This window comes from Ceratotherium simum, chromosome 3 (assembly GCF_057802395.1).
Source record: "Ceratotherium simum simum isolate JZ-2026a chromosome 3, ASM5780239v1, whole genome shotgun sequence".
Lineage (NCBI taxonomy): Eukaryota > Metazoa > Chordata > Mammalia > Perissodactyla > Rhinocerotidae > Ceratotherium > Ceratotherium simum.
Window position 1 is genome coordinate 51,385,051 of NC_141902.1, and position 15,526 is coordinate 51,400,576.

Genomic DNA, 15,526 nt, shown 5'->3' on the forward strand with positions numbered 1-15,526 from the left:
TGTTCATTGTTTTGTTTCAGGGGGAGAGTGTATCCAGTCCTTCTTACTCCAAACTGGCCAGAAGTGAAAGTCCTGAAACTATTTTTAAAATTATGCAAAAGGGGGCTGGCCCAGTGGCATAGTGGTTAAGTTTGCAGACTCTGCTTTGGTGGCCTGGGGTTCGTGGGTTTGGATCCTGGGCGCGGATCTACACACTGCTCATCAAGCCATGTTGTGGCAGCGTCCCACATACAAAATAGAGGAAGATGAGCACAGATGTTAGCTCAGGGACCATCTTCCTCAAGCAAAAAGAGGAAGATTGGCAACAGATGTTAGCTCAGGGCCAATCTTCCTCATCAAAAAAAAAAATTATGCAATAAAACAATTCTTAAAAATCCTTAGAGGGACTAATATAACATTACTATGCAAGAGGATAAATTGCATAGTCAAAGATAGGCAATGCTGAGATAGATCTAAAAAGGGTTAGAAAAATTCTGAGATAGGTCTTCAGACACTGGCATGAAAAGATTTTCACAATGTTATTATCAATCAGGATAGGTTAGAATCACATTATAGTAACCACCCCCAAATCTCAATGACTAAAAGCAACAAAGGTTTATTTCTGACTCATTTTAAAAGTCCATTGTGGGTCATAGTGTGCTAGCCCCTGATATAGAGCAATTAAAATCATGTTTTTAAGGTAGTGGGTAAAGATTTTAAATATTTAAAAAATTTAAAACTATAGTTTAAAAAACTTCCCAAATTCTCCACAAATGGTATGTTTTACTCTAATATTTAGGAGGGAAAAGTCATTTACAAAAGAGGTTGGTGAATCCAAATAGCCGGAGAAAAAAAAAAAAGACTCCAAATAGCCAAAGCAATCTTGAGAAATAAGAGCAAAGCTGGAGGCATCACAATCCCTGATATCAAACTACATTACAAAGCTATAGCAATCAAACAGTATGGTATTGGCATAAAAACAGACACATAGATGAATGGAACAGAATAGAGAGCCTACAGATAAACCCACACATATATGGTGAATTAATTTACAACAAAGGAGCCAAGAATATACAATGGGGAAAGGACAATCTCTTCAATAAACGGTGCTGGGAAAACTAGACAGCCACATGCAAAAGAATGAAACTGGACCACTAACGCCATCCACAAAATCAACTCAAAATGGATTAAAGATTTGAATATAAGACCTGAAACCATAAAACTTCTAGGAGAAAACATAGGCAGTAAGTTCCTTGACATTGGTCTAGGCAATGATTTTTTGGACTTGACACAAAAAGCAAAGGCAACAAAACCAGAAATAAACACGTGGGTCTACATCAAACTAAAAAGCTTCTGCACAGCAAAGGAAAGCATCAAAAAAATGAAAAGGCCACCTACTGAATAGAAGAAAATATTTGCAACTCATATATCTAATATGGGGTTAATATCCAAAATATATAAAGAACTCATACAACCCAATAGCAAAAAAACTCCAAATAAAAAATGGGCAGAGGATCTGAATAGACATCTTTCCAAAGAAGACATACAGATGGACAACAGGTACGTGAAAAGGTACTCAATATCAATAATCAGGAAAAGGCAAACCAAAACCACAATGCGATATCACCTCACACCTGTTCGAATGGCTATTATCAAAAAGACAAGAAATAAGTGTTGGCAAGGTTATGGAGAAAAGGGAACCCTTGTGCACTGTTGGTGGGAATGTAAATTGGTGTAGCCACTATGGAAAACAGTATGGAGGTTCCTCAAAAACAGAACTACCATATGACCCAGTAATTCCACTTCTGGTTATTTATCTGAAGAAAACAAAAACACTAAATCAAAAAGATATATGCACCCCTATGTTCATTGCAGCATTATTTACAATAGCCAAGATACGGAAATAACCTAAGTGTCCATCCATAGCTTAATAGCTAAAGAAAATTTGGTGTATACACACACACACACACATACACACGAATATTATTCAGCCATAAAAAAGAATGAAATCTTGCCATTTGCAACAATATGGATGGACATTGAGTGTATTATGCTAAGTGGAGTAAGTCAGACAGAAAAAGATAAATACCATATGATCTGACTTTTATGTGGAATCTAAAAGAAAAACCAAAACCCAAACCAAAAAACTCTGAGCTCTTGGATATAGAGAACAAATTGGTGAGGCTGGGGTTGGGGGATGAGCAAAATGGGTGGTTGGCATCAAAAGCTGGAAATTTCCAGTTATAAAATGAATAAGTCATAGAGATGTAATGTACACCATGGTGACTATAGTTAATAATGCTATATTGCATATTTGAAAGTAGCTAGGAGAGAGGATCTTGAAAATTCTCATCACAAGAAATTTTTGTAACTGTACGGTGATGAATCTTAACGGGACTTATTGTGGTGATCATTTTGCAAAATATACAGACATCAAATCATTACATTGTACACCTGAAACTAATATAATGTTATGTTAGTTATACCTCAATTTATAAAAAAAAGAAGTTGGAGTGGACGCGTAATGCAGTCGATTTTTCTGTTCTGTTTTTGGAAAAGCCATATGACCCCAGATGTACGTGGAAACCAAAATCCAAGGTAACTTCTTTGATCAGCAGTTTTTCAGGCCATTAACACCTGCAGCTATGGCTTCATTTATAGCTTGGTCTAATAATCTTCATAATGATGACACACTGTCATCAAAGAAGACTAAGTTATGTTTATTATATTCTTTTAATAATGAAGGTCATTATGTAATACTTTTAACAAACAATTAAAACTTACCTTTAGCTAACTGTAAAAGTAATTTCACCCAGGATACCTCATCCCTCGATGACGTTACAGTTGTTGCTACAGATGTATTTAATTCCTTTCAAGACAATCTGAGTGAAGTATCTTTTAATTTATAGCTTTGAAGTTGAAAATTAAACATTGCCATGACTTTTAAAAATCCATTTGACTATTCATTTTGTCTACATGGATCTGCAGATGTGCCTCATTAAAAAAATACTTGGGGGCAGCCCAGTGCCGTAGTGGTTAACTTCAGTGGCCCAGGGTTCGCAGGTTCAGATCCCTGTTGCAGACCTATGCACCACTCATCAAGCCATGCTGTGGTGGCATCCCACATACAAAATAGAGGAAGCTTGGCACAGATATTAGCTCAGGGCTAATATTACTCCCTTAGCAAAAAGAGGAGGATTGGAAATGGATGTTAACTCAGAGCCAGTCGTCCTCATACACACACACATACACAACATACTTAAAAAATAATTGTTTCTCTCCTTTAATGCTTAGAAATAGGTAAATTGTTTCATTTCTTAGCTAAAAAAACAAGTCTTAGTGTTATAGTAATCTAGTAAAAATGAAACACTTGCAATCCTTTTTTAGTGCTTACATACATACAAAAATCTCATTTCATTGAAGTCAGTACAAGTGAATGATCTTAGAGTAACAATTTTGATGGAACAAAAATGATCAATGTCAACTAGGACGTCAAAAAATAACATTACAGAAGCCCACAAAAATGTAACGATGTTAAAACTTCTATAATTATTATATAAGGTATATCTTTAAATTACCTGCTATCTTTCCTATTAATAAAATAAATCACTAAACCCTCCTCGAGGTAAAAATCCTTAATTCCTGTTAACATAAAAGATCACTAGGTCCTTTTCTTAAGGTTAAGAAGTCCTCCGTTCCATTTACATATAATCACTGTAGGAATAATAAATAAAACAATAATTAGTACCATCAATAGGAGGGTTATTTGCTAAAAATAATTTATTTTAAAAAGGAACATTCAGGGGCTGGCCCAGCAGTGTGACGGTTAAGTTCTGCGCTCCAGTTCGGCAGCCCAGGGTTCACCGGTTTGGATCCCAGGCGCAGATCGACGCACCACTTGTCAAGCCATGCTGTGGCGGCATCCCATATAAAGCAGAGGAAGATGGGCACAGATGTTAGTCCAGGGCCAATCTTCCTCAGCAAAAAGAGAAGGATTGGCAACGGATGTTAGCTCAGGGCTACTCTTCCTCACAAAAAAATAAAAAATAAAAATAAATAAAAAGTAACATTCAATATAAATGCTGGGAACTATAATATGGTAGAAAACACTAACTTTAGAATCAGCTTAAATTGAATTCAAGTCTTTGTTTTGTAACCTTAGGCAAATAATTGCCCAGATACTTAATTTCCTCATCTTTTTACTTATAGCCAAAACAAGGTAACTCATATCTTGTCAGTTCCTTTTAAAAAATGTTTAGTTCTTAAAAAATTTATGGAGTGAAAACAATTTCAATTTCCTCCCTGAAACACTGGAGAGATGCAAAGGGAAAGAAATAACACAAATATGGCTTTTAGATTTTCAATGTAAATTAAAAGCACATCCCACAAAATCAATATAACGCTTCTTAATGTCACTGAACTACACTTATAATCAATCATAATTCTCTTGTTAACAAGAGAATTCTCTATGTTAGAGAATTATAGTTCTCTAACAAGAGAACTATAAGGCACCCTGGCAGTTGGTTCTTAGGCAAACAGTCACTCGAGGGCATCACTGGCTTTCACAGTCACATCCAGGGAGTCTAAGCATTCTAACGCAGGCACAGGCAAACTACAGTTCATGGGCCAAATCCAGCCAACATTTGTTTTTGTAAATAAAGTTTTACTGAAACACAAACAAGCTATCATTTACATGTTATCTACAGCTGCTTTCATGCTACAAGAGCTGAATAACTGTGACCACATGGCCCACAATTATTTCCTATCCGGCCCTACACACAAAATGTTTGCCCACCCCTTTTCTAAAGCACTGCTACTGAAAAGTTTGGTTTGCATACCTGAAATGTTTGTTCCTGATCCGAAATGAGACAGATCGTGTAAGAATGTAAACCAATTCTGTTACCAAGTACAATGTTTATTTCCACTACATTTTTGTTTTCACTGCCAGACTTGCTCATTGAAGGACTTACAGTCTGGTACAGATTCCTCTTCTCACAGTGGATAGGTATGAACAGTTCATTGATCAACTACTTTGAATACACTACTCTAAGACACATAGGAACAACCCAAATCTCAAAAGGGGTTATAGTGTCACTTAGAGACTCATTTTGGCACAGTGCTGTAGCATTTTGTAGCACTAGGTGATAGGCTTGGCAACTAATTGAATGAGACTCAGAAAGTGGTCCTTACATAGACTTTTTTTCTAGTCCCTGCTTTTCTAAGGTTTAAATTACTCCAGAAAATCTCTGTTATAGATTTATGTTTCAACAAGGTGAAGGGTGACAGCTAAGAAGTCCCTCTCTCTCTCTCTTTTTTTTTTGTTGTGAGGAAGATTAGCGCTTAGCTAACATCTGTTGCCAATCCTCCTCTTTTTTCACTGAGGGAGATTGGCCCTGAGCTAACATCCGTGCCCATCTTCTTCTACTTTATATGGGACGCCACCACAGCTTGGCTTGATAAGCGGTGCATAAGTCCGCAGCTGGGATCCGAACCTGCGAACCCCGGCTGCCAAAGCAGAGCGTGCAAACTTAACCACTATGCTACTGGGCTGGCCCCTCTCTCTGTCTTTTCTTGAGAGCAAGAAAGATGAAAATATTTGCCTCTCCCTCCCCCCAAAAAATTTCAAGTAAATAAGTCAATAATATATTTTGCCTATTTAGCCTCTTTAATTTACTGAGCAGATAGAAAACTATACATTATATTTCTCTTGAAGTAAAAGAATTTATAAAGCAAATTTATTCTCTGTAAATGTTAGCAGTATTTTCCCCTGTACTTTTAAGTCCTAATTTAAAACACATCATGCATCAATTAAAGGATACAGAATGAAATGCTACCACTAACTTTAACACGAAATTTCCTTGAACAAGTATATTGTTTCTAAAGGTGCCAAAGGTAATCTGACTCAAGCAGTTTTCTGAAAATAAAATTATTCAGAGACAGATTTTTATTGCAAATATTTACTCAAAAACTACTATATACAGCATAATTTTAATAGCCATTTAAAACATTTAACATTCAGTGAAACAAAACTTAAGAATTCAAAGCACATTTTAAGAAGTAAAAATGTAGCATTTTAAATAAAAGATTATTAGTACTTCAAAGCAAACTACTGTTATTCATATTATTCATTTCTATATCTATTATTTTCTAAATGATAGAAAACAACTGAAAAATCAATTTAGCAGCCATCTTATGGATAAATTAGGCTAAATATCCCAAACCAATTTTTTACATCACTGCTTTAGGTCCCATCTGAAGTTTCTATTTTACAGCTAAAGAAAAAGTCACTTAAACATGGCTGAATTCATGCCGGGACATGTTTTCAGTTTACTGCTTTACAATATCTACATTATACCATACTTTGGTTTGGTTTCCAGACCGTTTTTATGGGTCTATTTCTAAAGAAGATCATTAAAACAATATTAAAAGCATAATAGCTACAGGAGTTTCAACAACGTGTTTCTACTTTATACAACTAGTACATCAAGGGAGTGCCGCACAGCTTACACACTGACAAAAAGCACAAATATAAATTTATATTTTAATAATTTCACTTTCACTGAAAGTTTAATTAAGGTAAGCTTACAGCTTGGCAGGCTAACAGTTGTATGGAGGTACACAGATTCAAATATTCGGTTTACATGCTTCTGACAGTCTGGAATGTTATATTAAATCCAAAATTAAGTTTATGTTCATCCAAATTCTCATTAGATCAATTAATTTAGCACTCTAAGCATGCTCCATTTACCAGCATCATACTCAAAATAAAGGCTTCATTAACAATGCCAATCAGCCATTATTTTAAATCAATTATTCTCAAAAGGTATGTGGTTTCCTAATCTCTTCAAGTTAATTGAAAAGGATATATCAGTAATAAGGATTTCTAGCTTAGGACTGATGGAAGTTTCAAAAGCTTTATTAATATAACTAATATTCTAATAATCAATTCATATTGGCAACCAAGTTCCATTTCCTTGAAAACTGTTAAACGAGACTTTTCCATTACAAACTTAACGTTCATTAAAATCCTATTCATGTTTTAAAAACCTCTTGGAAATCCATACTAATCATGCTATTATTGGTGAATTGATTTCTTTAATAACCTAGGTTGAACATACTGGTAAAGTGTATGAATGACCTCCCTCACGTTTTTCTATTTCTGAACTCTACAACGGCACCGCTGAGCTCACCTGATAGCACTGTTCCAAATGCTCTTACCGTTGGTACACTAAAACTTAGAATGACTAATTAATTCAACTTCTTTCTTTTTCATCTGCCAGGTCTACTGTTGTCTCTGTTGTGCTAGGGCTATTTTCTCCAGGAGCGTCATCTGTTTGATCAGACACTACTTCATCACTCTTGGCTGAAGGATCACCACTACCTTTCTGAAGAATCTCTGTGGCTTCATACTCAAGTACCTCTGATGGAGTCAAAGGTTCCAAATGAACACTGCCTTGCTCACTAACATCAGAACTAACAGATTCAGGTTCATCTCTTTTCCTCAAAAACTGATCAATGCTAACATCACCAGATGTTAAGCGCAAATCCTTAATATTCTTCGAAGAAAACCTAGCTTCACTAGAGTTGTGATCTTCAATCTGATCACATGAAATTATGTTTCCTGAACTTTGGCACATCTTCAACTCTGTTTCCTGACAAATGTGCTCTATTTGTTTTTCGTTTTCCACTTTATCTACACCAATACTTGAATCGTAACTGAGGATATTCTTTGAGCCAGTTTCTTGGTCTTCAAGACAGGTATCATTTTCCTTATCTGAAACTGTTATGCTTTCTTCCCTTTTTGTTGCTGATGAGCCTTCAAATGAATTTGTATGACATCCGTGTTTTTCTTCCTCTGAATAAGCTTTATCTTGTTTACTGAAAAAAATAAAGCCACTTATTATCTATTCCCTCATAATACAATGTATTTGAACACTATCAAAATAAAGACATGCTCTAAAAAATAAAAAAAAGTCAAGGCATATTTGCCTATAAAAAAGAAAAAAAATCTACATCCTTAGTCCTTGCCATGATGTTACAGTTTAGGAGGCGGCCGTTTTTTTAGGCAAGAGAGTGAAAAACTCCAGTCACATATTAAAGGGAGACCTGGGGAGTCTGTTGACTGGTTTTGGATCTGGTTATAATTTTCATCTGTTCACACCCTTTCCTGTTTTTAGTTAAAATTTAAGCATTATTATTAATTTGTAAAAGTACTTTACATAAGGAATGAATATATTTGGAGAAAACTTATTTTGCTTTTCTGATTTATATATCCTCTTAGGCTTAGAGTTTCTTTCCCTATGCAAAATCAGATAAGCATTCACAAACATTTACCTAATTTTTAATAGCTTAATTTAAAAAAACATAAATACTTGCCTGAAAAAATATATGTAAATATACAATATGCTTACATACATAGATATATCTGTGTGTGTTTATATTCATAGATGTTTATGAGTGTGTGTGTCCGTGTGTTTACTCTTACCCTGGTCTGTTAACAGAAACTATTTAGTGAATAATAAAACATTAGAAACAAAAGACTTCTATGAGTATCTGCAGCCCCTTATCTAGATGTAGTGAGGCTTATTTTACCAAAAATAAATTTAATGATTACATGCATCTTATTTCTTACACTAATTCACCTGGACTTCAAATTGCCCAAATATCAAAGCAAGGTTATCAACTGGTTGTTTACTATTTACTAAATTATATTTATAAGGCTGTTTCTCTGCTATTATTTTGTTCTGGTCTTTCTTTAGACTATTTTTGGGCCAACACCACACAGTCTTAACCATTATAGATTAACAATGTACTTTATTATCTAATAGAGCAAATCACCCACATTCTACTACTCTTCTCCTTAAATTTACTAGTTTAAAAATGTAAAAGATATTTGTACAATGATGCTCATTAAAACAATGTTTAAATAGTGAATACAGAAAAAAACCTAATACCTAACAAGAAAGCAATGATTAAATCAATTATAGTATTAATAAACAGAAAAATATGAATCTTACTTTAAACTTTGTCAGTTTCCAAACCAAATCCCATTGGGATTTTCAACTAAACGTTCATAAAGCTCACAAATTAATTTGGAAAATGGCCTATCATGCAAGTTATTAATATATTATTTTCTATCTCAGTAAATTTTTGCTTTTCTTCATTTAGATCCTGCACATTTCTCATTTTTGTTATTATTATTAATTAACTCTTTTGTCCATTATGTTTTATAATCACGTTACTGGTATATAGTAAAGATTCTGATTTTTACACAAAGCTACCTTAACTAATACTCTCATTATGAATTTCAATCATTCTTAGCTCTTTTTCTTGGATCTAATAGGTCAATTACACCATCTGCAAACAAATTATAATATTTTCCTCATTTAAATTTGCACAATTCTTATTTTTGCTCAGATTTTATTTGACTAACTATAATTTACAAAAAATGTTAAATAATATAGAGGTGACTAGTCTGCTTTTTCTAACTCCTTAGTTGAGTTTTTGTTAACTTTTTCCTCCCAGAATTCTAGGAAAAATGCTAGGTAAAGAACGGGCTAGATAACTTTTCTAGTAAAGTCTAAGAAACAATTTCGTAAGGCCTTATTCCATAATTTGCTTTTTAGGGGGAACAGATTAATCTCACCAGATTAACAAGCAAGCTACTGTAAAGTATATAGCATAAAGATAGAAACAAGGAAAATATTTAATTTAAAAGACAAAATAAAATTATCTTTATCTGAAATAAAGTTCTAATTAGAATGTTGGATTCTCTTTTACTAAAAAGATTGTGATATGTCTTGTGTTTAGTGTTCTACCTGAGCGTTAAATTTTTAAAAACCAATCCCTAAATTTTGAAACTTTTAAGTTGAGATTCCATCACAGAAGTATCCTTATAGTTTTTTGAAAATACTTAAAATAAAAAGATTTTAAGATTACTTATTTGCAATAATTGTCCCCATCTTGTAACCTGCAGCATCTTGTAATCATTTTCATTTAATAGGAGCAATTAAAATCTGTTAACATTTTACTTACTAGTAACTACATTTAAAAACTTAACAATTTATAAAATGTACTCTACGTGTTTAAAAGATTTCAAAACTAAGGATCTATAGTACATTTTTGTTGTATTAAAATTGCAAAATTTTATTATAATTAAAAGTCATTAATGCAAGCAACACCATATACAAAAATTTAAATAGCCCTTTGCCAATTAACTGAAATAACACAGCTCAAGAATCATCTTATATATCTGAATTTCAAGAGATTCAGTTTTTCCTTATATTTACCTTTCAGAATTTGATGTTTCTGTTTCTCCTTCAGCCATATTAGGTTTTGCAATTTCCTGAAATGATTAATAACATTTTTCTTTTATATTCATGGCTATGCTTAAAGTAACTGTTTTTATTATACTAAACTTTCTGGATAAAAGGAACTTAAGTGTGCAATCCAATATACCAAAGAAATAGAAAAACAATTTCTTAATCTAAAGTATGTACTAGAATAATTCTCAGATTTAAAAGCAGAATTTTAAAAATTCTTTTCAAACAAATCTGTAAGAATTTCAGTGTATCAAAAGTTTCTGAATCAAGGTCATGAAACAGTTATCCAGTTGTAACAATATCTGCTTTCTTTAGACTCTCTTTCAAATATGGGCCATAATTACAATTGCTTGAATAGAAAACTAGTAAAACATAACTTGAATTTGAACAACAAGTTGCATTCACAGTATTTTATACAAATATTTTCTCTAACTACAGACACAGATAAAACATTTCTGAAATTATCATTTCATATTTGGAGTCACAGTAATCCTTCCAAACTGTCAAACCGAGTAATATTAAATGAGAGACAACTTGAATATTTTGCTTATTTCAAATGTTTTATGAGAGGGAAAGAATACAATAAAACCTCAGTAAGCCAGCGGCCAGCCAAATAGTTTATAACAGTTACCAATTATTGAGCACATATGATGTGAGAGGTATATTAAGAACTTTACCTTCACTATCTCATTTAATCCTCATAATGGATATTATAAACTCCATTTTTACAAATGAGAAATAAGACTGTGTGGGTTAAGTAGAGAACCCAAGGCAATATCACAATAAGCAGTGAAGATTCACATCTAGGTCTAGCTCTTACCCACTATACTGATTGACTCGAGTCTGTGAAATTGATAATAGTGTAGTAATCACATATATTTATTTCCCCACTCTGCCAAAACCCTGCTAAAATGAGGGCAAAGAAATAAAACACTTTCACTCATAAAGACCAATAAAATACCAAAGCATACTAATTGTCAGAGATCTCAAATTTTTAGATGGAAAGTGGCTGGAAGAGTGAAAATTGACTTCACAGTGTGGAAGAAGTTACAAGTAAATGTCTCAGTGGGGAGTGGAAGAAGAGAATCAATTTGCCCAGAGAACCTAAAAGATCTGGTATTTGGAAGAATTCAGTACAATATCCAGTACATAAAAGGTAAAAATGAGGCACAAGGACTGCTGAGAAATCTAAGTGCTCTTTCTACAACTCTCACAAGTACTTAACCTTTCCCCTACCACAGAGGATAAAGGTTGTTAACTTGCTGAACTGGAGACAGTCTAGACTTGTGAACACCAGGAACAGCAAAGGGCAGGCGTGAGGTACCCAGAGAAAACAGAAAAATTATGTAAAGGTTCATAAACAGAATAAAAGGACCCATGGGCTTCTCCCCCTCCCTTGCTCCCCGAATGCCAGCAGCCAGAGGTATCACTCTTCATCCCATTCTTAATTCCCACCCCCAGGTGGAATCTAAAAGATTCCTTTTTGAAGAAAATTATTAGTCCCAAAGGAAAGATTTCCAATAAAGACTTTGAGAGCATCCTCCCCATCAAAGAATCAGTCAGCTCAGCACCTGATTTTCCTGTGTTGAAGTTTAAACAATTCCCATGAACTGTGCAGGTTGTACAGTGTGCTAATCCAGGAGGCAACCTTTACATTATTATCCATGTCAGCGGTTCTCCAAGTGTGGTTCAGACATCTGGGGCCTCCAAGACACTTTCAGGAAGCATATGAGGTTAAAACTCTTGGTACAAAAGCAGTGGTGAATAAAACTGCTGGCATCTTAACACGAATCAAGGCAGTGGCACCAAATCAAAATTGTACTAGTAATCAGTGTATTCCTCACCAGCACACACCAGCAGTAAAATTAATTTTAGTAAAAATTAATCCTTGAGTTCATGTCTTTTTAATATTGTGTGTGATGAAATATGAAGTATGCATAAAGCACTGCTATTACGTACTGAAAACACTTGAGTCTGTGACTGAGTTGTAAGCTGAACTTAGCCACATTTTTTTCATGGAACATCATTTTTATTTTAAAGAATGACTGCCAAACTATAGAAATTTAGACTTAGGTATTTGGTAGACATTTTCTTGAAAATTGAAAAAGTGAGCCTGTCACATCAAAGAAAACAACTGACAATATTTGTTGCCAGTAATAGAATTCAAGCAAAAACTAAATTTTGGAAAACCTCTATCCACTATTTATGAGGTTAATGCTAATCTTAATGAATGTGATTACTTGATATTACATAATGAAACATGTCAACACTTGAAGATCTAAGTAACTCAGTGAAGCAATATTTTCCAAATGACCAGTGCATGACATTATAAATCATCCGTGGATAAAAGATCCAATCAAAGAGTAAAACAGAACAATAGATTTTAATTGTTCAGAAGAAAAAGTTCAGTGATATAGAGTTAGTTTCCACATTGCAACAAACCTTTAAGAAAACTTCTACTTATCTACTTTTGATGTAGTATCAAAGAGGAATAATCACAGTTATCTGAAAAGATTATTAAAGTACTGGGTGAGGCTGAATAGTCTTCACATATTTCAACCAAAATAACATGTCACAACAAACTAAATGCAGAAACAAGAGAATTCAGTTTTCTTCTATTTAACTAGACATTAAAGAGATATGTAAAAGCATAAAACAATGCAATTCTTCTCATTAAATTTCTTTTGTTTTGGAAAATAGTTATTTTTCAGAGAAAATATGTTACTTATGTTAACACATGGGAGTTATTATTGTTATTTTAAAGTAACAATATTTTTTAAATTTCAGAATTTTAATTTTTAATATGGTAACTATCAGTAATTTTTGAGAGTACCAAGGAGTATATGTTAATAGTGCCATCTGGAGTTCTGCAGTGCACAACCTGAATGGCTATACTAGACAGCCCTGTCCCCATCCAAAACTATGGTGTTTCAGTGAACTTTTTAGCGCTTCATTCTTTAATACGAATGGACAGCCAAGGATCACGACACATCCTTGGCTGTCCTTTAAGACATCCTTTAACATCAGAAAGATCAAAATGAACAAAAATGAATAAAGAAAGGGGCCTGGAGCTATCAGAGATATTGCTAGGAACAAAAGAAAAAAATACATGTATAATTAACACATATTTAATATCCCCAGAGAGGTATGAGATGTTATTGCATCCATTAAACAAGAACAAAAACTATGAAAACAGAACAATTGAGAAAAAAAAAATTAAAGAGCTCTTCAAAATTAAATATATGGCAACTAAAATAAGTAATTAAGTTTAGAAAATCTTTTTAAAAAGATTGAACTAGGGGCCAGCCCAGTAGCATAGCAGTTAAATTCACGTGCTCCACTTAGGCAGCCCAGGGTTCACAGGCTCAGATCCCAGGTACAGAACGACACACTGCTTATCAAGCCACGCTGTGGCAGACATCCCCATATAAAGCAGAGGAAGATGGGCACAGATGTTAGCCCAGGGCCAATCTTCCTCAGCAAAAATGAGGAAGATTGGCAACAGATGTTAGCTCAGGGCTAATCTTCCTCAAAAAAAAAAAATTGAACTAAACAGACAAAAAGATGGAAGGCAAAAAAGAAAGTATCAGACAATTAGAGGAGCTGATGCTGGAAGTAAAATGTTAGATCAATAGGAGTTTCCAAAAAAAAGAGAACAGAGAAAATAAGAGTGAAAATTTACCACATAAATAATACAAGAAAACTTCCCCCAAACAGAAATATCTAAATTACAAAGGCTTTGTCTAATGCCTACCATAATGAATGAAAAAAGGATGATGCGTGAACATATCACTGTGAAATTTCAAAACAACAGAGGTAGAGATAACCACTAAAGTTGCCAGAAAGAATGAAATAACCTAAATACAAAGAAACTGGAGGGGCCTTCCCGGTGGCGTAGTGGTTAAGTTCGGCGCACTCTGCTTCGGTGGCCCAGGTTTGTGGGTTCAGATCCTGGGCATGGAGCTAGACCACTCATCAAGCCACGCTGTGGAGGCAACCCACATACAAAATAGAGGAAGATGGGCACGGATATTAGCTCAGGGCCACTCTTCCTCAAGCAAAAAGAGGAAGATTGGCAACAGGTGTTAACTCACAGCCAATCTTCCTCACCAAAAAAAAAAAAAAAAAAGAAACTGAAGCAAGAATGGCATCAGACTTAACAAAAGCAATACTTTCAAAACTGCATGGGAAAATTGTTTTCTGTGTACTTAAGCCAAACTATCAATTCAAGTAAACATAGTTTTAGATCTTCAAAGAGTGAAAAAAGATGCATCCCTTCTGAGGTGTACCTTTCACCAAAATAAGGATTAAACCAAGGAAAGAGGAACGCATGTTCAGGAAACAGGACATCCAACACAAGAAAGTGGCAAAGGAAAAATTCTGATACAACAAATTGTACACCAGACTCAGACAGCCACTGGTTTAAATTAAAGCAGCTCTGAGAGGAGATCTTCAGACCCTCTAACAATTTTTTTTCTGACGTATGTGAATATTTGGAAGAAATACTTCCAAACATTAGACAGATAAATCACATTTACAAAAAAGTAGCATTAGGTGCACAGAAAACTAGACAAACAAGTAAAAAAGATATATATTTTTTACTGCAGAAAAATAAAAGGAGGTATAGGAAAGAAAAAGAAATCATAGTACACTTCCTGGCTCGGCATACACAATAGTCTCAAAAATTGTGATGTATGGGATTAGTGCTATGCTGGGATTAGGGCTATGTCAAGCCATATTGCAACCTGAGGTAAGAGGAAAAATGTGTACCCCTATACACAAGCTTTTGTATTTTTTCTTCTTTCCATTGTGGTTGAATACATATAACATAAAAGTTACCATCTTAACCATTTTTAAGTGTACAGTTCAGTGGTATTAAATATTCACATTGTTGTGCAACCACCACCACCATCCATCCCCATAACTTTTTCACCTGTAAAAGTGAAACTCTATACTCCGTAATAACTCCCCATTCTCCCCTCCCTCCAGTCCCTGGCAACCACCACTATACTCTGTCTTTATGATTATGACTACTCTAAGTACCTCATAAAAGTGGAATCATACAGTATTTGTCTTTTTGTGACTAGCTTATTTCACTTAGCATAATGTCTTCAAGGTTAATCCATGTTGTAGCATATTGCAGAATTTCCTTCCTTTTTATGGCTGAATAACATTCCACTGTATGTATATACCACATTTTGCTTATCCATTCATCCATTGATGGA

The 15,526-nt window shown here is 34.2% G+C and overlaps 1 protein-coding gene across 6 annotated transcripts in view; it reads right to left on the reverse strand.

Moving 5' to 3' along the window:
• Positions 1–5,918: 5,918 nt before the first annotated feature.
• ZNF280D (zinc finger protein 280D) overlaps positions 5,919–15,526 on the reverse strand; it is a 222,862-nt gene continuing 213,254 nt past the window's right edge. For 4 of the 6 annotated variants that reach the window (XM_087427606.1, XM_087427628.1, XM_087427610.1 and 1 more), the window contains 2 exons: positions 10,269–10,324; positions 5,923–7,857 (listed from right to left, as the gene is read on the reverse strand). In XM_087427606.1, coding sequence (XP_087283732.1) covers positions 7,233–7,857; positions 10,269–10,324 — 681 coding nt within the window. In that variant the 3' untranslated portion in view covers positions 5,923–7,232. Of the gene's footprint in view, positions 7,858–10,268; positions 10,325–15,526 lie in introns of all 6 variants that reach the window. The other 2 variants (XM_087427624.1, XM_087427618.1) reach the window with 2 other exon arrangements.